Source organism: Manacus vitellinus, unplaced genomic scaffold (assembly GCF_001715985.3).
Source record: "Manacus vitellinus isolate BGI_N305 unplaced genomic scaffold, ASM171598v3 scaffold_52_pilon, whole genome shotgun sequence".
NCBI classification, from domain to species: Eukaryota; Metazoa; Chordata; class Aves; order Passeriformes; family Pipridae; genus Manacus; species Manacus vitellinus.
Window position 1 is genome coordinate 2,490,157 of NW_021940628.1, and position 21,927 is coordinate 2,512,083.

At 55.2% G+C, this 21,927-nt stretch overlaps 1 protein-coding gene across 2 annotated transcripts in view; it reads right to left on the bottom strand.

Moving 5' to 3' along the window:
- The window catches only part of MACF1 (microtubule actin crosslinking factor 1), a 147,245-nt gene that overhangs the window by 83,976 nt on the left and 41,342 nt on the right, over positions 1-21,927 (bottom strand). For both annotated transcript variants that reach the window (XM_029963003.1, XM_029963002.1), the window contains exons 6-35: positions 17,704-17,870; positions 16,883-16,995; positions 16,683-16,789; positions 16,477-16,596; positions 16,276-16,371; positions 15,912-16,039; positions 15,727-15,820; positions 14,880-15,034; positions 14,476-14,752; positions 13,934-14,062; positions 13,587-13,664; positions 13,282-13,443; positions 12,563-12,667; positions 11,901-11,996; positions 11,546-11,671; positions 9,312-9,464; positions 8,671-8,825; positions 8,158-8,284; positions 7,549-7,732; positions 6,805-6,974; positions 6,359-6,537; positions 6,046-6,184; positions 5,412-5,605; positions 5,082-5,244; positions 4,543-4,626; positions 4,326-4,433; positions 3,567-3,665; positions 3,263-3,415; positions 3,081-3,169; positions 2,504-2,639 (exon numbers count right to left, since the gene is read on the bottom strand). In XM_029963003.1, the coding sequence (XP_029818863.1) occupies positions 2,504-2,639; positions 3,081-3,169; positions 3,263-3,415; positions 3,567-3,665; positions 4,326-4,433; positions 4,543-4,626; positions 5,082-5,244; positions 5,412-5,605; positions 6,046-6,184; positions 6,359-6,537; positions 6,805-6,974; positions 7,549-7,732; positions 8,158-8,284; positions 8,671-8,825; positions 9,312-9,464; positions 11,546-11,671; positions 11,901-11,996; positions 12,563-12,667; positions 13,282-13,443; positions 13,587-13,664; positions 13,934-14,062; positions 14,476-14,752; positions 14,880-15,034; positions 15,727-15,820; positions 15,912-16,039; positions 16,276-16,371; positions 16,477-16,596; positions 16,683-16,789; positions 16,883-16,995; positions 17,704-17,870 (4,086 nt within the window). The remainder of the gene's footprint in view (positions 1-2,503; positions 2,640-3,080; positions 3,170-3,262; positions 3,416-3,566; positions 3,666-4,325; positions 4,434-4,542; positions 4,627-5,081; positions 5,245-5,411; positions 5,606-6,045; positions 6,185-6,358; positions 6,538-6,804; positions 6,975-7,548; positions 7,733-8,157; positions 8,285-8,670; positions 8,826-9,311; positions 9,465-11,545; positions 11,672-11,900; positions 11,997-12,562; positions 12,668-13,281; positions 13,444-13,586; positions 13,665-13,933; positions 14,063-14,475; positions 14,753-14,879; positions 15,035-15,726; positions 15,821-15,911; positions 16,040-16,275; positions 16,372-16,476; positions 16,597-16,682; positions 16,790-16,882; positions 16,996-17,703; positions 17,871-21,927) is intronic.

Genomic DNA, 21,927 nt, shown 5'->3' on the forward strand with positions numbered 1-21,927 from the left:
CCAAGGAAAAAGAGGGCAGGAGACCAACAAGCACAACAAAGCCCTTCAACAACACCAGTTTTTAAAAAGTAAAGACAACACAAATACCACTGTTCACTCATAGAGAAGAGAACCCCCCGAAGTCGTCCACTTTGGGGTAAGTAAGAACCTCTCCCAGCAGTAAGAACCAGCCCACATGCTGATTCCTGCCATGCTCTCAATCCTGCACTTCCCAAGCAAATCTCAAGTGCCAGGATGGCCAGGGAACACCACAGACCATGGAGCAGCTCCCAGCCACGTGGCAGGGCAGCTCCCTGAGCACAACCACGGCACCCACTCTGCCCACTCCAGCACCTCGAAGTTGCTCCTCAGACAGGGCCAAAGGAAAAACGGAAAAAGCTGAAGGTCCCAGCATGGAAACAGTGACAGACTGGGAACACACCATCTACTGTGGTGTTTTGGAGGGGCTTTTCTTGCTGCTGTCCCCACAGGGAGGGTAATAATTTAGATGATGAAGAGTATCTTTGTCCAAATGCTCTTTGGACATTTGGGTTTCTCCCAGTCCCACTGGTTGGGCCCAAGCACTAAAAGATTTTTGTGGGGATAGCGAGGAGGGAATCAGGATCACGAAATTAATTGCTTTGCATCCCAACACCCTGCTGTGGGGAGAGGGGGAACCTTCTGGGACAACCTAAGCTCTCCACCACCATCGCCAGACCCTGACATGCATAGTCAGAGATGAACAAGCCGTGGAAAGACAGAGAAGAGGGAAGGAGGGAAAAAAGAGAAAGATAAAAAAGGAGATGGATGGGAGGGAGGGGAGTAAAAGGCTTTTACTTACCGAGTTGCAGGGTGTGCCTTGAGCAGTTAAAGACAGAGCCTTATGGAGCAGTTCAGCCGTATCACACACAGTGTAAAGCTTGGTGTTAGCGTCCAGCATGCGACTGTTTTGTTTGCAAAAAGAACCCCACACACAGGTCTTCCTCTTTCCCTTTGTGTGTTTTTTGTTTGTTTAAATCCCGGAGGGTTAGTTAAACTTGTAAGCAAGGATGTCAGTTAATCTCAAAAAACAGTTGACATGAAACACAAACTGTACAGGGACACATCATGCTCAATTTAGCGCGTTCTGCTTTGCACTTTTGGTCTTTCATAACTCCTTTCTGACAGTTGGATGTTTCCAGCAAGCAAATGTTAAAGAGTTCTTCATGCTCCCTCTACAGTGAAGCAACGGCTCCGCACGAGAGCCGCAGGGATCATTTTGTAGACGGGGAACTGAGGTGAAGCCCCACTGCCATCTCTTGTTTTCTTTCCTGGGCTTTGTCGAGAGCGTGAGTGAAAACTGTCCCAGCCCCAAAGCAGCCTCATGCTGTACCAAAACAGCCCGACAAGCCCTGGAGAAGGCTTTTGCCCTAAAATAATTTTCCTGCCCAAGAGGCAGGAAAAGGGAAAGGAAAAAAGCATCCTTTCCACAGGCAGGCTGCACCAAATCTGTGTCGGCTTAGCAGCGACTAACGAGCTGATTGCTCACCCTTCTGCTGCCAGCACGAGGGCGAAGGGGCTTGCAATAAAAGCACTTACTTCTCTGTAAAGTCCAGTCACTATATATTTAGGTGAAAGCTGGACAGGCAGATCTCAAACAGGCAGCCCTGATGCCCTCTCCCCATGGGTGACTTGAACAGGGCTTCACTCACGGACCCGACAGCCAAAACCTGTGTTGTGCAGCCAGGTCTGAGCGGGCCATTGCTTCAGGGTACAGGGAGCCAGCAAGCAAACACACAAATATATCCATTGACACATGTATATACACTTACAGAGCACGCACACGTATATCTGTGAATGACAGCTCGTAACAGAGGCAATAAAGGATGCGCTTCCAGCCCTCCCTACCCAGCGGAACAAGGACGGGGACTGACGGGAGTGCTGGTGGGTGTGAACAGGGAATGGGTTGGGAAAGTCTCCCAGGTCAGCTGAGGGGCTGGACAATGCAGTGGCCTTGCACTGGGAAGAGCAATTTGGTTCAGCCACAGCTGAGGCAAACCCTTTGCCAGACCCCGAGATCCATGAGGCCACAAGAATCTCACCTTCCTGCCTCCCCTGCTTGCAGGCAGCCTGTGAGGTGGAGCCTGCTGAGGTTAAAGCCCTGAGAGGACATTCCTCTGAGGACACAGATTTCCCAAGGGGACCGTTTCCAGGACAGAATTCCATCTACATCCCTGCTCCCCAAGCATGAACGAGCCAACCCTCACACAGAGGGCAGAGCTCTGATGAAAACCAAGGGACAACTCTCCCACTGACCTGGAAGGCAGCAGGGAAACAGGTCCTGCTTGGCCTCCAGGGACCACCAGCCTGGATGCTTTGGGTGACCATGGATGGAAGAGAAGGGAGGGCAACCACGTGCAAGTAAGAGAGGTGATGGGCCGTGAGTGGCCAGTGGCCACGAGACACACGACAAAGTGAAACCTTTTGCACCCTCTGAGGAGTGAACCGTGTCCGTGCAGCCACGGCACCGAGCAGGGAGCAGTACCTTGTGCTCTGTCTCCTGAGCCAGCTGGCTCTGGAGCTGCTGGAGCTGCTCCGAGGAATTGCTGCAGAGCTCCTGGTAGGTCTCCTTCAGGGCACCAATCTGAGCAGAAATCTGTTCCTTTTCCGGTTGGGAAAGCCTGCAAGGAGAAGGGGAAGCCACTCAGGATACTGCACAAACCACCTCCAAAGAATTACCATGTTGTTCTGGTGAAGGAAAATGCCAAATCCACCATGAGTTCCTTCTTCCCACTGTCCTACTCCTTCCCAGCTCAGCTAAAACCTACAAGGATAACTGAGCACAGGTTGACCTGCATTGTAGAGATCAAATCCCAAAATATACGGGGCTGGATCACTACTACAGAGGATTAACACTGCCCCACAGCATAAATGGGTTGCACATTTCACAGTTCTCATTGCAGATAAGAAAGAAGTCAATTGTTATGTGCAGCTAATCATTGTTTTCAATTGGAGTCAGGCACTGGACCCCAGGAGCACCAGCCCACCAGTGCCAGCTCTAAGGAATCTCATCTCCCACCCCTCTGTTCTCTCTGCCTGGCTCCTCCTTCGGTCACACTCACTTGTGGCTGTGTTTTGCCAGGAAGATTTGGGAAGTTTTGATGGCCTCGGAGACCTGTTCCCTCTTTGCAGTCAGCTCCTCATTCAGGGCCTGGGAAAAGAAATAGAGACAAAGAAGTTTAAACCAGCCATGGAAAAAGAGCAGAAGTTAAACCTCAGTGTCTGATGGTCACTTGTGCTTTACCTGCTGCTCTGAGATGGATTTCTCAATGTCACCCAGTTCTCTGCTCCCAGCAGCAGCAGTCCTGCCTTGCACACTCTGCTTCAAGCCCAGGGCCCAGCCCAGGAGTTCCTTCACCTTGTCCACGTGCTCCTGCTTCTCCTCCTCCACTACTTTCTGCAAAACGAGGGGGGAGGAAGACAACCACGTCAAAGGGGGATCTCCAAAGAGGGAGAGGCGTAACCTCAACAGGGAGCAGCACCCTTAGGGGGGTAGAGAATGAGCCTGCACAGTCTGAACAGAGCTCAGCTCCGTTGCACACCCTCACCTCCTCCTCCTCCAGCCGCCGGAGTGCATCGCTGATGTACTTCACGTGCTGCGTGGTCAGTGTCACCAGGGCCGTGTAGCGAGTCCGCAAATCCATGAACTGCCAAGGGAGAGAAGGGGGAAAACGGGAGAGATCAGCCCCACTGGCAGATCTGGAATGATGTACTTTACAGTACCGTGACACGGATGCGGCACCTCTCGCTTGGGAACCCCCCCAAGGCACCTGGCAGACCCAGAATGGCATCAATGGAATGCAGCAAGTCTGATGGGGAGGGTTGTGGCCACACATGCCATGCTGCACGACACTGGAGCGAGGGGAGACTCCGGTCACGGACACTGGGGCGGATGCTCAACTCTGACAGAGGGCTACTGGGATCTTTAATATCCACACAGAGCAGACAGGACCTCGGGGCCCTAAAGGTCTCATCCCAAAGATCCACACACAGTAACGCTGCATGGTGCTCTGGTTATTTACCTCACAAGGCTGAAGGGCTGAGCCGACCCCGCTGGATTTGACCCAGGGGTTCCCAGGGGTTCCCAGGAGTCTACGTATGTCATACCTGGTGCTTAGAGCACTAAGCCATCCCCTGTGGCTATTGGAAAAAACAGCGAGGGTGGAAACTTTATTTACACAAGAGAGTTCAGCAGAAGGAGCTCATTGCACAGGGACTGCTCGTAGGTTTGCTCGGCGTCGAAGGACCCCCCCCAAAGCACACACAGTTTCTCCCTGCTGAGGTTGGGTGGGTGGTTGTGCTCCTACCTCCTGTGTGATGGCATCCGAGGACGAGAGCATGCGCCGGCGCTTCATGGGAGACTTCTGCTGCGACTCCACAAAGGCCCTGTACGTCATCAGCTGCAACTCATAGTCCTGAAAACACAGCCAGGGGTGGGGGAGACGTGGAGCATGAGAGACACAAACTGTGCCACGGCTGTTTCTGCACAGCCAGTCTCACCCGGGTGCAGGAAGAGGACTGTACCTTGACGGCGGCCGAGTACTGCTGGGAGAACTTCTGACACTGGTCCAGCTGGGCTTGATTTTTCTCGATTTCTGCAGCCAAAGCCTTCAATAAAATCCAAAGCAAAAAGGGTTGTCAGGACAAGTTGTCTGAGTCGTTGCCCAGAGAAGCTGTGGCTGCCCTATTCCTGGAGTGTTCAAGGCCAGGTTGGAGCAACCTGGTCTAGTAGAAGGTGTGCCTGCCCGTGGAAGGTGGTTGGAACTAGACAGTCTTTAAGATCCCTTCCTAAACCATTCTATGATTCTATGACAGCTGCCACAGTGGGGTGAGCTGAATTCTGGTTCCCATCCCTCCCCTTTTGGGTAAAGTCTTCGTGTTCTTCAATTTTTTCACGCAAGACCTCATCTCCACCTCAAGCTGAGCTTCTCCACTTCCCAGACACCCAACTCACGCCTGCAGCCTCTTCCCTGCTGTGTTTCATATTTTCAAGCTCACAGATGAAAAGAAGTGACACTGTCAGGGCAGCAACTGTGCTGAGACATCACGAGGTCCTTCCTCACCGTTTGCTGGCTGAGCTGCTCCGACAGCACCCGGCTGTCCTCTGCCTGCCCAGGCTTCATCAGCTCCTGCTGGACCGTGATCTCCTCAATCCAATGGATCAGGGCACTGTGGCACTGCCGGTAATCACTCAGCACCTCCTGGATGCTCTCCAGCTCCGTGTGGCTGAGAGAAGAACCATGACAAGTAAGAGGAAGGTGAAACGCCAGGGGTATCCCAGCCACCAGTGGGAACCCCATCTGGAAAAATATCGCTGCTAACAAGCCTGGCCCCAGCTCTCAGCTGAAGCGTGAAAGTAAATCGGAGGGAGGAGGCAGGAGGAGGTTCCTCACCGGGTCTCAATCTGGGCGCAGACTCGCTGCCAGCGATCCCACAGCTGGCTCCCCTTCTCCTGGTAGCGCTCCAGGTCGATGTTGCGCTCCTGCCTCAGCCGGTACAGCTGCTCTCCCACCGCCTTCGCCTTTGCCATCTCCTCCTCCAACGTGGAGAAGACGGAGCCCTTGTCCTTCACTTCCCCGAGCCATTGCTGCAAAAAACAGCAAGAAACAGCCCTGGTTCACCACCCAAAGCAGGAGGGACATTAGGTCGGAGATGTCCTCCTGCCTGGGGCTGAGAAGCCTGAGAAGGGGTTAATGGGCTTATTTTCCCACTCTCCTTAACGTGCAAAGAACTAGGAGGTTATAGAAAGTGTAAAATGAAGGGGATCTGTTCCCAGTCTGTTCCCAAGTCAGATTGGTTCAGCCCCTGTCCTACAGGAACAGGACATGCAGCTGCTAAGATGCTCAAGTGTGCCAGCATGTGCCCTACAAGAAAGTCACAGCAGTTTCTTTACCTTTACAAAACAATAAGGGATCACATAAGCAGCACAAAATCCTCCCAGCTATATTGAGGCAAGAAAAACATCACACACCCAAAATTCAGCAGAGAAAGGGAAGGACCCTGCTTGACAAACCAAGAGCACCCAACCTGTAACGCTGTCCTGTGAGACTGAATGGCCGCCAGGTCAGCGGGAACTGCCTCCTCCTGGCTCAGCTTCACCTCGTACCCCTTCACCAGGGATTCTGCTCCTTGGGTGTTCCGGATAATAATGTCAACCGTCTTCAACCTGGCAAATCAAACAGAGGCAGCACAATGACATCAAAAATTTGGCAGAGATCTTGACCATGAGGCTGTTTGGCACTGTCTGCCACGGAGGGATGGAGCTTGGTTACAGTCCGGCGCAAGGTGTGTTGGGCAGGTTCAAAAAGGTATTTGGGAACAGAAGAACATCCTGACTCACTTTTCCAGGTAGATGGAAGACAGCCCATGGGTCTGGTCCATCTTGTTCACCACCAAGTCCAGCTCTGCACGCAGGTGGGGGGTGCTGGACCCCGCGGGTGCCTTGTCGAGGAAGCTGTAGCACCTCTCAGACACAAACCGCAGGTCCGACTGCAGCCGCTGCAGATCCTCCTGCATTCTCTGTGGGAGGGAGGGAGAGGACGTGAAAGGAGGGCCCAAACAGGCAGAGGAAAAGCAGGATTGCCCTTGGCAAAGGAGATGGTAGGAAAGGAAGCAGGGAGCCCACCTGCTGAGGTTTCCTGCTGCCTCCTGTGCAGCAAGATCCCCTCAAACCCCGCACATTCACGCACCCATCACCCACACGTTCACTCCAGAGAAGCTACAGCTATTTTTGGACCAGTGTCCACCACCTCCCTCCCCTGCCCATCTCCCAGCTGCAGGCCTGACCTCCTGCTCTGCAATGCGGATGGTGTTTTCCTGGATAGTGTCACCATCTGCTCGGGCGCTGCTCGGGGACTGGATTCGGTTCACGAGCCTCTGCTCGCACTCCTCCAGGCGCAGGCGGATATTCTTGAGCTCGGAGAGATACGTCCTGGCAACGGTCTCATCCTTGTCTTCTGCAAGTCAGAGACAAACAAAACAGCAGCTCAAACACCCCCAGCCAGTATCTGTCCCAAATGGGGTCTGCCGGAAGCCTCGGAGCTGAGCACAGCATCGCACAGACACCAGGATCTCTGCTCAGACGGAAAACAAGTTAATTAAATCATCTCATTCAAACACATCTGAGAATGAGTCCAGTCACAGGGAAACTCATGTGACAAAGCTGGAGTCCTGAGTCCTAACGGGACTCACAGTGTCACAAGTGCCACCACCACATATACTTTCCCAAAGACTAAACTCAGGAAAAAGTCCTTGCTCCGAATGCATCCTAATGACTAAACCCATCACCAACAATATTAGGGTAAGAGGACTCAGCAGTTAAACTGAGGCTGCAAAGCCAAGACCTCTCTGCAGGAATATTGCTGGACAAGGGCCGAACACTCGGATGGATGGATGGAGAAATAAGGAGAGTAGCTGCTTACGCCATCAGCCAGCTAGCTCGGGAAAAGAAGGACATGAAGCCATCCCATAAATCCTTTGTTTATGAGTTCCCACAGCTCCTGGTTAAACCATCAGCCCTTTGAAGCTCACCGTTCTCCATGGACTCCAGCAGCTGCCGGATGTGTTCCTTGGAAGACTCCACTTCCTCCTCCAGGCGCAGCCGGTCCGACACCGAGAAGAGCTCTGAGTCCCGGCTGTCCTGCAGGAAATCCTCGTAGTGCGCCTGGAGGCTCTTCAGGGCTTGCTGGCACTCCCCTTGAGCCAAGGATCTGAGCTGTGAGTGGAAAAGCAGCACATCCCAACACTGGGAACAACTTCCCGCACATCACCTGCAGCCACCCTCCCCACCTGAACCACCCTCATGTGCCAAGGGAGTATTTCCAGAGGAGAAAAGGCAAACCCTCGACATCAGCCTCGTGCCTCCCCCACAGCTGTGCTCACTCCCTAATGAAACGCTCCATCCACGATCTCTCATCTTTTATTCAGCTCAGCAGCAAACTCCTGATGCTCTTCTTGTTGGGAAAAACTGCAATCCTTTTGCACAGCATCCCCAAGCTCAGGTTTTCCCACTGCTCAAGGTGTAAAGTCCCTTGACTTCTCCACTCTTGAACTCTGGTCTTCCCCCTCTCCTCTGCCACACAAAGGAGCCCAGACAGGAGCAACACAACCCCAGAGCCAAGCATGGAAGTTCCTCCATACCTTTTCCATGCTGAAGCTTTGCACCAGGGCAATGTCCTTCCGCAGGTAGTTCCAGGAGATGAGGCTCTTTGTGTTCATGTGGAGCTGGTGCCAGAGAGCCATCACTTTCTGGTACAACTGTTCTACCCTGCAAGGGGAAGGAGCAGATCCATCAGCCCTGGATCTTCCCTGACCACATTAATCCTCCAGCCCTTGCTGCCAGCCAGCAGCCCATTAATCCAGTGATCCCAGTCTGGCAGCACACTGGGAGTGATGCTCCTGCTGTTCAGTGCCAGAGATCCCTGGGGGGATCCCTCCTCCCGAACTGTCATGTTCTCTTTTGCAAGCTGCCATAGCAGTGCTGGGGAGTTTGCAGCTCTAGAACAAGGGATTCCTTTCCTTGCCACAAATCAGCTGTGCCACCCACTCCCGTTCTCCACCCCAGCTTCTTTCCCATTGCCACCCCAAATCTGTCCCCTCCCATGCCACCATCCCATCTCTGTGACTGCCATGGTGGAGAGACCACCAAAGTACCTGTTGGCCATCTCGATGGCCTCTTTGTTGGGCGGGGGGATCAGGAAGCAGACAGAAGGCACCATGGCCTCGTTCCCTGTGGGGCTGATCACCTTCCACTTGGTCCTCTGGGAATTGTCCTCCAGGACACACTCGTCGTTCCTGCAGATCGTGATCTGCGGCAGCACCAACACCACCAGCCCGTCAGAAACCAGCAGCAGAGCCACACATGCCTGTCCCCGCTGCCACCCTCCCTTCCCAGGGGTGAGCCAGCTCCCAGAAATATACAGATAGATATATTTTCATCAAGCAAAAGCCTGGAATAGTGCCAAGCAGCGCAGCACACTCGTGTCTGGAGAGGAAGGGACAAGGAAGTTAAACGGAGCTGGCTGCCACCCGTGTGCTTGTTTGGCTGTGGCTGATGAAGCCCATCCTCCTTGGGGAAGAAAGGACTTCAGCTCCTGCCCAGAATAAACCTGAGACATGGAAATCTACTCCAGGAAAAACAGCCGTGCTATTTCCCTCCTTCTGTCTTCCCACTCTGTTCCTGCTTCCCATTGACAGACACCACGGAGCTCATTCTAAACTGTCACGGGTGTCACTCCCCTGCCTCGTCCCTGCCTTCCCTTTGCAAGTTCTGCTGACACCCTCCGAGCCCTCACCTCGATCTGCCGGTAGTCACAGACAGCCTTGATGGGGATCGTGCTCTTCACAACGTGCTCCGGGTTCCTGGGCCGGAGCTGGACGATGGATTTGGATCGTCCCACCAGGCTGGCGACGGAGCTCTTGGACTGAATGAGCTGCTCCTTCTCATCCTGGCAGAAAGAAGGAGGATGGACAGGTTGTTCAAGGCTGAGGAGGGGAGGTCTCTCCCAGGCATTTCGGGACCCCCCCACCCCAATGCTGGCCTGCAAGGGCTGAACAAACATCAGGAGGATCCTGTTGCCCTGACGGGATGGGAAGAGGGGTCAGATGGGATGGAAGGAAGAACGGGGTGGGACCTCTCCACTACTACTCCCACTGCCCTGCAAAGCCACATGCACACCTCTGGCTCTTTGGCTGCTTGGACAAGAAAACGTTTTCTTTCAAAAGGGCAAAAACAGAAAACACAACATACACCAAAATTACAGTCCCAGGAGGTGTGAGGGGGCGAGAGCAGGACGAGCTCCAGCCCAAAGCCGGGGACGTTTAGTTGTCTGGAGGAGAGACCATGGAAGCATGCTCCCTTCTCTAAAGCAAAGGATGAAGGCATGTTGAAACCAATGGCTGGAATGGGATACGATGAATTATGCGGATTAAAACGTCTCAGGAGAAGGGGCTCGTGGTGGAGTGACCGCACAGGCCTCTGGGGCTGGGGAGAAATTTGCCGGTCGGAGGAAAACGCTGCGTAATTGATTCCTGCAAATCCCTGCTGGGTTTGGTGACGGGGAAAACCCAGGGGATTGGTGGCAAAGCTCCCCTGGAACAGCCTCCGGCAGCGGCGGAGACATGTGCGGATCACGGCACTGGCAGCTCGTGTGATTAGTGACAGCTCAGCCCCTTCTGGCTGCAAAGGTTTAGAAAGGATCCCAGAAAATGTCCTCCCTCATGCTCGGTACTCTGGGGTTGGTTAGTGTGCTTGACGACAAGTGGAGGATAATTTAATGGGTTTAAGAAAAAAAAAAGGGAAAAAAAAAAAAAGAAAAAGAAAAGAATAAATGATTAAATAAACTACCTGTGCCTGTCCCAGGGAGCATGATTGGAAGAAATACAACTTTAACTTATTAGGTAAGAAAGAGTAATAAAGCTGAGCTCAGGGCAGCTGCCCCAGTCCTGAGATCACGGCTGTTCTCCAGCTGCCCGGAACAGCCTCTCCCACCCCAGACAGCACCTGCCCAGACTCCTGGTGTTTCAGGGCTCCCAAACACACACCCCAGGAGCCAGGTTGGCTGCTCCATGTTCTGGCAGTGCTGGAGGACAGACTAGGACAACCCTGAGACCATGACAGAGAGGATGGGGCAGCCCCCAGGCCTCCAGGAGAGAAGACAGTGTTGATGCCCCATCACAAACACCCAGTAACGGCATCCCAGTGTCACTGGGGACACACTGGGGATCACTGGTGTGCACTAAAAGCAAAGTCCAAGTGATTCCTGCCTCCACACACTCACATGTCACCTCCTGGCCCTTCCACCAGCAGCTCAGCATTTAACCCACAGCCCAAATCCTCCCCTGACCCTGGTTTCAAATGCCAGCTGATGCTTTGCTCCTTGAGGTTTGTTTTTAGGTTGGTTTTTTTCAGGCCAATTCAGACAAGAAGATGACAGAGCAATGGCCTGGTCTCTGCTCTCTGCTGTGCCACAGCTAAGCCAGGCCACGTGTTCAGAGATCAATCCCTGGCACAGCCAGGCTGCCCTGGCTCTCCCCCCATCCATGGCGATGGATTAACGTGGGATTTGGGCTGGATAAAGAGTAGGAATTTCTCCACATCCCACTAGCTAAAAAGCAGAACCAGGAGCATCCTGCAGGCTTTGTCAGCAGAACTCAACCACGGTGGCACGACGGGCATGGATGGGGCAGAACCAGCTCACAGGTCAGGCCGTGAGCTTGCACAGGCAGCACAGGGAACCTGCTCTGCACCCTGAGGACACCGAGAGGCTGGATGGTGCCTCTACATGACAGTGACCAAAATCCAGCCACCACACAGCTGGGGTCACTCACAGCTGCACCCCACAGCCACGTACAAACATATTTTGCAGCCCCAAGGAAAAGCAGAACGTTGACTGAGGTGGAAAACAAACCACGTTACATCAAACCGTGGGAATAAAGAGCCCGGTTTTCCCTGAGAAGCAAGAGGTGCCCCAAGCAGTGCTGCTGGACCAGGAGTCATCCCAGGGCAGTAGGATGCTGGAGAACCCACCATGGAGTCCTGCAGCAGGTCCTCCAGCCGCGTCAGGCTCGTGTTATGGTCGCAAGAATACTTCCTTCTGATGGAGTCCTGCAGGTTCCGCAGGTACGTCTCCGACTCCCGGGCGTCGCTGAAGAACTGCAAAGGCAAAAGGGTCACAGAAACCTGCACTACAGGGAAGCTGATCCTTTTTTTTCCCATCCAGCAAGACATCCCTAGAGAGCAGCTAAGAGATATTTGGGAGAAACCCTGAGCACCCCAAATCCTCCTTCCCTCTCCCCCAGAGAGAACAGCAGCACAAGGAAGCTCATGCAGCGGGATTCAGCAGATGGTGACCAAGGGAATTTGGGCTGCCCCTCCCAAATACCTGAAAATAGGCAGCGTTCTCCTTCACGTGCTGCTCCACGCACAGGCAGAGCTGCTTAATCCACTGCCACTGAGTCTGCACGGCAGCGCTGTACGCCTGGGAAACACACGGAAAACGGCGACGGATAAGGAGCAGTGACAGCCAGGAGGGTCACGGGAAGGACACGGCAGGAGGGACATAAATGAGCAAGAAGAGTTTGGACACAAGGCAGGAAGAGCAGGAGATGGCAGACCCTGGACCATCAACGTCTCTGTGTCCCACACACCCACGGGTACACGATTCCAGGGGCCGTGGGATGCACAGGTTTGCTTTCTCCCAACCCAGAGAGAAACCCCAGGGAGAAACGGGTCCCTGTAGCCCTTTGCTTCACCACCACAGCACCCCTGGAAGCCATGCCCTGTATCACCTCGCTGCAGGGAAGGCTCATGCTCTGTGTAAGTGTATTTGTGTTTTAATTTGAGGTGGAGATTATTTGGGAATGGCCTCGAGCTCCTCACTGCACTTCCCAAAATAAAACATCTCTATCACTGCGCTGATGTTCTGCCACCACAAAACACTTTATCAGGCACTGTGGGGTGGGACAGCAAGCCTCCCAGTCCCAGATGAGATTTGCTGCCAGCTGGTTCTCAGGAATCTCCCAACTCCTCCAGGTGCCCACTCACCTCTACAGTTTGCTTGGCTGGGTGGTTCTCCAGGGACAGTAGCTCAGCCGTGTCTTGGAGGGAGCGGAAGATGTCCTGCTTCTCTTCCAGCTCTGCCATCAGCTCCTGCATGAAGGACACAAGCAAAGTCCAAATCTTACGTGTGCGGATTGACTTCACTCAGACCATGTGTCCAACTAACACAGCATGGAAGAGCTGCAGGGAATACCAGTGTATCCCAGGGAATCCAGCACAGCTTATGGGAACATCACAGCCCATTCCCATCGGGATGCCTCCCATGTGCCAAACACACAGGGCAGATGTAACACAGATACTGGAAACCTGCCCGGGGACCTCTTCAGCTCCAGACAGTGTGACTGGGGAAAGATGGGAATTTATTTATACAGCTTTTAAAGAGGAATCAATTTTCCTCTTTAGCTCAGACTTTACTTCCCCTCCACTAGTTAAATGCGCCTTCAGTTCCAAACAGTGCTAAAAATACATCTTTTGATGCCTTTTTGATTGAAATTCAATTGAACACAGGCTTTTTTTTTTGCACTTTCTGCTCTGGGGAGAACTTTCATCAGCTCCACTCAGGAGCTACAAGCTCAGTGACTTGGGAGGGAGCATCCAGCCTCTGGGGGATTCAGGTCTGTTGGGAGCTGAAGGTCCCACAGGGGATCAAAAGCAGCAGCAGCACAACCAGGAGAGCACCCGCCCATCCCACCATCCCAACTCACTGAGAAGTAGTTCTTCTTGGCTGCAATGTTGGGGTTGTTGTCGCTCCAGTCATAGGCCAGTTCCTCCTCCTCCTTCTCATTCAGCCAGATCAGCTCGGCCGTGGCCCGAGACACAAACCCGTGCAAGCTCTGGAGGTGCCTCAGCCGGAAGCTCGAGGTTTCCTGGACACAAGGAAGGATGATTCCTCTCCCCTGCTCTGAAGGCAATGGGTGTCTCCCCCCCTCCCCAGCCCTGGAACAGGGATGCTCAGGAGCAGGACAGCAGGGATGGACCCCAGATGGGGTAGTTCTAGAAGCCCACTCACCATCAGCTTGCAGTACTGCGTCTCCAGCTTGCCAAGCGTCTCCGTGTAGCTCGCGCGGAAATTCGGAGACATTTTACCCTGAAGGACAAAAAATGCTCCTGTTGCCCGACACAGGATGGCATGACTTGAAACCCCATCCCCACATCTTCCTCCCCAGCTCTGTGTGAGGAAGAGGAGGTGGAGAGGATGGCTCAGGGCAGCAGCCTCTTGCACTGCGTCAATTCAGAAGCTCTACCCTTAAAAAACACCTCTGTCCCAGGCACCTTCACCTACCAGAGTTGACCTCAATGCCCTCACCCCCCTGTACACGTCGTGCCATGCACTGTGTCACCCAGCCCCTGCCATACCTCGTACATCCTGGCCTCCTTTACGCTGGAGCCCAGGTCCTCCACGCTGGTGTGGATGTGCCTCTGGGTCTCCAGCTGGGATTCCACACTTGGAAGGTCAGTCCCCCACTCTGCCCGCTCCAGTCTCATCTGAAACAGGCCAAGAGGCTCAAGTCAGCATTCCTCATCTGCAGGAGCTCATCCCAAAAGGACACGAGGCCAAGGAAACCTCCCAGGTCACTTCAGAAGGAACAAACACCAGCCAGTACTGGTAGAAGATCCAAAGCCAGTGCTCCAACACTGAATGATTTCTGGGACAGCCTACACAAGACCACCTGACTGCATCAGTACAGGTTTGCTTTCAGCTTTGAAAGGCTCCCCTGGTACCCACTGATCAGCAGGATCACAAGAGAGAAAATCCACCTCAAGATGAAAGAGCTCTCCAGAAACACTGAACCACCAAAGCAATTATCCATAGATAAAGGCAGGAAAAAAGTCCAGAGCAGCTTCTTGCTTTCCCACATCAGCCTGAGCAGAGGCAGGAGATCTGGCCCAGCACTCACCTGCATCTCCTCCACCCAGGCCAGCAGCTCGTACACGAACCGGAGGCTGCCTTCATCTTCAGACGAGGAGATGGCCACCAGCTCTGTCCTGGTCATGGGCTTCCTGAACCAGGAGGCCGAGGAGGTGTGGAGCCCCTTCGTCAGGGACTCGCCCTTCAAGTGTGTCGTGCTCAGCGTGGACGTGGGCACCAGCTCCAGGGTGGAGAAGTGGCCTTTCCTGTACAGGTTGGTGCATTCCAACCTCAGAGTCACCAGCTCGTCTTGCAGCCGCATGATCCTGGGGGAGCAGGCAAGGAATGGGTAAGGAGATACACACACCCCCTCCCTCCCTCCCCAGAACAGAGTAGAGGGGCCCCGTGCAGGCCCTGACTACGTTTCTCCATCTCGGACACAGTCCCTCTCACCTGAACACCAGCTCCTCCAGCTGGTAGTAGTTCTCATCCCGAAGGATCTGCACATCCACCTGGAGCTGGCGGATGAGCCCCTCGCACTCCTGCAGGTACACGACCACGTCGGACTCGTACTGCACCGGCTGGCCTGACTCCAGGTGAGCAGCATCCTGCACCAGGAGAGAGGACACTGAGGGCTGGGTCCCCTCAGCTCAGGAGAGGCAGGAAGAACACAACAGCAGCCCAGCATCAGCTTTGAGACTGAAAAAACCTTTTGATCCGCAGGCTTAACTTGAGCTGAATGTGAATTCATCCCTCACACCCCACCCAGGACATCCCCCTTAGAAAAACTGCTGCAGATGAACTGAAAGCTTCTAGGGATAGATGGGATCACCATTTTTAGCTCCCAACCCTTTCAACCCACATCTCTTTCTCCCAGAACAAAAAAGCCCTCTTCAGAAACCTCCTCCCTACCCAGGGTCTGCCACCGAGTCCTTCCTGCCAATCCTTTAGGCAAATAAAACACATTTTGGGGGTTTTAGGCCTCATTATACAACAAGCTTTCCCAGAAGTGATGTTCTCCTCCACACCAGCACCTCAGCAGTTCCATCCCCAGAAGGTAAGACCATTCCCTGGCCACCCTGCCCCCAAGATCCTCCACAACAACCACAGTTCACCAGGTATCCACCACCCCCACTTTAGCCCCTCTGGGATAGGCTCAAGGGCAGAAGAGAAAGGAACATTGTCTAGGGGAATCCACCACCCCAGACAGAAAGAGAGGGGAAGAGATGGGTACAAAAGAAGAGTAGGAAAACAAAGAAGTAAATAAAATGAGGAGGGGGAAATACCACCCCCCACTCACAGCCTGTAGTGTGTTCTTCGCCAGAGTGAGTTTTTCTTCACAGCTCAGAGCACCATTCTGGATTTTGTTAGCAATTTGTAGCAGCAATTCCAGCCTGGAATGACAGAGGGAGATGAGAGAGAGGCTTGGGGTGTCCCTCTGGCCAGGGGAGCAGGAGACATCCCTTCCACAGCCACAGCACCAACCTCTCCACTGCCGGCCGCAGCAGCTTCTCGCGCTCCAGCATCTCGATGATGAGCTTGCCCCACTCCTCCTCCACATCGTTGGGGTGGTAGCCCTGGGGCAACTTGATGCGTCCAAATTCAATCCATACCTGGGGAAAACATCAACAGATTGGCACTGCCCACCTCCTCCTTGAGTTGGTTAGGGATTTCAGCAAGGAAAGGGACTTAAAAGGCACCAGCTCTGCCTCTGCTCCCACAGTTTGCTGCTTGCTACATCATTCACCCTGAGGGTTATTCCCACAAACCTGAACTGAGCACACTTCAGTCTTGCTAAAAGCACAACACTCCCACCTACAAGCCTCCAGGTAGCCATGATGATCCTTACCTCTAATAGTTTGTAGAGCTCCTCTATCCTTCCTTTTTCCTGCTCTTTTGCTGGGATTTCAGTTTCTTTGAAGTGTATGTACTGGTTATAAAGTGCCTGGGATGAGAAAGGCTCATCAGGAACCACCCTGGGGAACGACACCACCCCTCCCTTGGCACTGAGCACACAGGACACTGAGGATGGACCTTGTCCAGGACCTACCTTTAGCTCTACAGGGTTCTGGGGGAAGGATTTGTCTGACATGAGTATCGTGTGCTGCTTGATCCATGAGATGAGGGACTCCACACGGGTCTGGTATTCCAGCCACCTCGAATCCACCTCCTGTGGGGTGAGAGTGCCTTTGCAGAGCACTGCTGGTGGGCAAGTCTCCATGCTTTCCCAGCCTCCCAAACCACAGCAACACTTACAATAGCGCTGATCCCTTCTCCTCCCTCAGGGACTTTGGGAAAGGCATCGTAGATTGAAGACACATAAGTTATCACGGATTTCTCATCCGGAGAGGGGACATCCACATCTGACAAGAGGGAAGCAGAAAAGGCAGTGAGGAACAGGAGTGGGTGGAAAGGTCAGCATTTCCCTGCCCCAGGCACATCCCCCAGGCTCCCACCTTCAGCGTCCAGCAGCCGGGTGACCCCCAGGCGCTCGGCGATCTCGAAGGCCTGCTCCAGGTTCTCCCGGTTGCTCTGGATCTGCACCCTCTCCATGTCCACCAGATCTGGCCTGCAAGACACGCACCAGAGTCACAACACTGGCAGACAGCACGAGGTGCTCAGGGCAGAGCATCCTGGACGGGCATCGCTGCCGTGGGTGGCTCCGAGGGTTTGTCCCAGGCTGGTGGCTCTCTGAGAGGACCTGGGCTGCAGCACCTCCCCAGCTCATTCCCTTTGGGAAGGGGGAGGTTCAGGCTGTGAAGGAAAACCTCTTGGTCCCGTTGACCAAGCAGCCAGGGCAGAAACCAGCCCTGCTGGCCCCGTCTCTGACTCACTGCCCACACTGAGCAAGGCAGAAGGTGTGAAGGGCTCTGCTGTCCCTCAAGGAAAGCTCTCAGGAAACCTCTGAGATCCTTGGATAAAAACACAGATGAAAGTGCTGCTATTCATGGAAAACGAAAGGGCAGCACCAACATGTAACCACTGCAGCACTCAAGAGTTTAAAAGCTTTTCTTTTTTTGCCCCTCTCCCCAACCTCATTAAGATATTTTTTTTTCTTGCAAACCGATATATTTGTTGCTCATTCCAAGCATCCACCCCCCCAGCTACCTGGCAGAAGAGATAATTCCAGGTAAAATGACACTGCTCCCTGCAAGTCTCACCCACATCCTCAAGTTCTCCAGACCACCACTGACCGCTGTGGTGGGCAGGGACCCCCAGGAGATCCTCATCCCCTCTCCCACCCACACAGCGCTCCCCACTGCTCCTTCCTGCCTACCTGTATCTGTGGATGAGCGCGTTGAACATCTTCCCATCGCTCCAGCACGAGGAGAAGTTGGTGCACTTCACCCCAATGTAACCTGCTGTCACCTTTTGTGTCCACAGAAGCAGCTTCTCCTTGGCTGACATATCCCCCAGCTCCCCGCTGATGTAGATGTCGGAGATCTGTAAGGAAGTGGCACAGCCGTGGGATGATGCAGGAGCAGGAAAGGCTCCACCAGGCACATCCAGTTTCTGTGAACTTGCCCCAGACCCAGCAGGTGCCAGGAAGGGCAGTAGTAAACTCCTGGTCACAGTGGGGTAGAAGGGTGGCAAATTTAGGAATGGACCACCTGACCTGCAGGAGGGTGCTGGGGGTGTGGCGTGGTTTGGGCAGGCTGGAGATCCAGGCAGGTGAGGGAAGCAAAGCCAGACATTTGCCAACCCCATTTCACAGCGGCACGAGGTGTTGCTTGGCTGTGCAGCCCAAGCCAGTCAGGACAGGAGCTGCCACCACCAGACCCCAGCTTCCTACTACCACTGGAGCCACTCCTCTGCACCATCCCCATCCCCACCAGCCAGGGTTTGGGACATACCTCACTGGGAATGTAACCTTCTGGAGAAAGGAGGCCCCAGGCGGGTCCCTTCCTGTCCCAAACACTCTGTGCCAACTGCAATGCTCTTGTACATCTGCTCCTCCTGCCCAGCACCCACCACAAGGAGCCCCAGCACCCTCGGACACCTGGGGCTCCCATCCAACAGCACCCATGGTGAGCAGCAAGGGAGCACCCCAGGAGGGACCACCAACACCATCCCTTGCCAGGGCTGCAGGTGTGGCAAAGGATCCTCCACCTGGAGCTCCAGGGCACAACTGGATCATCCTGTTGTAAAAAATACCAACTTAAGAAGCACTCAAGAGACAACGTCTCTCCCCGACCTCCAGCTATGGAGCAGGGCCACCAACTCCATCCTGGCGGGAAAGGGAAGGATGGGGAGAAGGCTGTCACATCCCCCCTCTGCCTCGCTGTGCCTGGAGAGGCAGGTGCCAGGGGGTGCTGGTGGCAGGGGTGCCATGACCCACTTCCCCAACAAAAGAGACCGACAGTCACGGACCCCTCAGACAGACGCACAGGACTGGCTGCGAATCCCAGACCGGCACGTGACACCACGCACGTGTCTCCACATGCCAGCATATTTCTGATTGGCACGGCTTCCTCCTCGCCCTCCCCCTCCTCCAGCTCCCCAATTAGTACAATTACCTCCCCTTAATTAAGGGGCAGACAAAGGGGAGGATGTGAGCCGCTCAGATTTTTCCGGGGTGCCTGTGGAAAGGCAAAGGCAGGCTGGCTGCTCCCTGGATTCCTCCTCCCAGCACTGCAGGGAGAAGGTGTGCCAGGACCCGGCCCCACCCGCCGCCCTGAAAACACCCAGTTGCTTGATTCCTCCTCAAAATACACCCAGCTGGGTGCTGGCATTGCACAGGTCCCAGTGGTCAGACATCCCTTTGCAGGCAGGAGACAGGGACCTGCAGGATTATCCGTCTCTCCCGCCAGCGGGGCGGATGCTGCCGGTGTAATTGGTATGCTGCAGCTCACCTCCCTCTCCCCAGCCTGATACGCTCATCACACATAAAACTGCTCTTTGTCAGCTGCTGCCACACCACCGGCACTGCCTTTAACTCCTCCAGCCCCAGGGCTGGGTTTCCTTAGGGATGTCGGGAGCTGGCACCTGGCAGCAGAGCCAGGATGGATCGGGCGATGAGCTGGGAGAGCAGCAGGATGCAGGATGGGACCCTTCACGTCTGCAGGGAGCAGGAAGAGACCCACAAACCTCCATCTGCTCAGCACCCTCTTCTTAATTACCTGACAGCTCTTAATTAAGAGGAGAATGAACCCTTCTGTGAACCCAACCATGGGCTGTGCCCCACCCAGGCATTGCTGCCCATCGGGGAGCACCTCACAGCACCCAGGTCTGACAAATCCTTTACTTTTAACCACTGACACAGCACTGGGGTTCTCCAACCACTGGGCCTTTTCCCTGAGAGCATCCTTGCAGGAGACCCTCCTAGAGACGTGCCTACAGAGGTGCAGGATGCGGCACCAGCTCCACCCTCCTTTCTTCACATCTCTGTGACAGGACAAAGATTTAGGGAGGCACCAGAGAGAAAAGAGAGCAGAAACTCGCAGGACCTGGGGCCAAAGCCTTCCAACATCAGCCTCATGCATCAAGCAACTGGTGGCAGGATGCTGAAGGCCAAATTGTGTCTGTGACACTGGTCCCAACCCAGCAAAGGTATCGGGGACCACAGCCCCTCAAATCTTGTCCTGGGGTGTGCAAAGCTTGGACAAAACCCAAGGGCACCATCACCTGCCCTGGCACCCCCAAGGAGTGACCTCCAAATAGCAACAAGCTACAAAACACAGTATCATCCCCTCCTCTTCCTCTTGGAGACCCCTTGGAGTAGGCAGAGCCCCCATGTCTCCACATTCACCCACTGCCACCCGCCTGGGAGCTGAGCACAGGCAGCAGGAAGGGAACACCACAAACTCACACCTGACCCAGCAGCCCTGAGTGACCCAGCACGTGTGTCACTGGTGACAGCAATGGCACCAAGACCCTGTGTGACCACCAGCCGCACCCAGCAGCTCCTGTGACGGCCGCTCCCAGTCTGCCCGTGCCAGGAGCAGAAGACAGGACAGGGACACTTTCCCAGAGGAGATGCTGGAAGAGAAAAGGCTTCAGGAGCTTTCTGCACCAGCATCCTCCTGCCCATGCTCAGCATGGGGTTGCCCCTTGCTGGGATGACCATCCCCGGGGACCAACAGGATCTGGGGTCCACTGAACCGGGTCCCCCCTCCCCACTCCAAAAAGGGGGTGAGGGCACACGCAGGCACTGACCATTGCTCCGGCTGTCCCCGAGCTCCCCCTCCAATCCCAGCCCTCTGCAGCGAGCCTGTGGCCACCATCAGAGGGTGACACCGTGGTCCCACCAGCTCCCGTGGCCTTGGCTGGCCGGTGTGCCGGGTCGCTGCCGTACCCCGAGGAGCTCCGGGCCGCGCTGAAGGAGGACGGGCTGCGGGAAGCTGGCAGTCCGTGCCCATCTCCCTCCCCGGACCGAGACGATGGCAACCCTGAGGTTCTCCCCACGCTGGGGTTTTCCAGCTGATCCACCATGGGGGACGGCGTAGACAGCTCCGAAACGGTGCCCGGCTCTGCTGCGGAGGAGCAGGTCCATGCGGCGCTGGAGCTGGGATCATCACTGCCTCCTTTCCCCCAGGCATCCAGGGCGCTGCCAGCCCCCGACTCCCGGCTTTTCGCTGGCTCCTCGCCGGACACGGCGCTGGCCGGGGACAGGAGCCCCTCGGCGTGGCCATCGGTCCCCCCGCGCAGGGGCAGCAGCACAGCCCGGCAGCTCCCGGTGCCGCTCCTCTGCAGCTCGACCAGCCGGCTCACCGCCTTCTCGCAGTCCTTCTCGGCCGGGTTCTCCAGCAGGCGGGCGATGACGGTGGTGCCTTCCTCCCGGGAAGCTCCCGCCACACCCGGCCGCTGCGGCTCCAGCACCAGGCGAGCTTTCTGCACCTCCCCCTGGAAGCGCTCCTTCACCTGCACGATGATCCCGGGCTGCAGCGCCGACGGGTCGGGGTCCCGGCCGCGGGGCTCCTCTCCTCCCCCCTGCCGGGGGGCTGCCTTCGACTTCGGCGCCTCCTCATCCTCAGCCACCTCCAGCGCCCGGGGCTCCTCCTGCGGGGCTGCCTCCGGCATCGCTCTCCTCTTCCCTCTCCGCCTCCGTTTGAAGCGGACCCTTTTTTTGGGAGACAGCGGTGCCTTTCCCACGGCTTTTTCCTTCTGCTCTTTAACGCAGCCCAGCGAATTCCCCATCTCCTCCTCCTCCTCCTCCCGCTCGGTGCCGGCAGTAACGCAGCTAAGCGAGTCGCCGGCTCCCGAATAAATCCCAAACCGGGCTTCATCGGATCAAGCGCCCGGCGTTCCACGGACTGCCCCTCGCCGCCTGTCCCTCCCGCCAGCCCCGCCGCCACCGCCGCCGCTCCAGACAGCCATCTTACAGCCTGGGCGCTGCGAGGAGACAAATTCAAAGCATCTCACTGCAGTTCAGAAATCACTTGACCTAAAAGCAGGGGGAGCGGGGATTGGCTGCGGCGTCCTTCTCTCCAAATATGAGGTAATTGGAGCACGGCCCTCGCCAACACAAACAGGGAGCAGGAATCAGGCAGCGGAGCGAGGA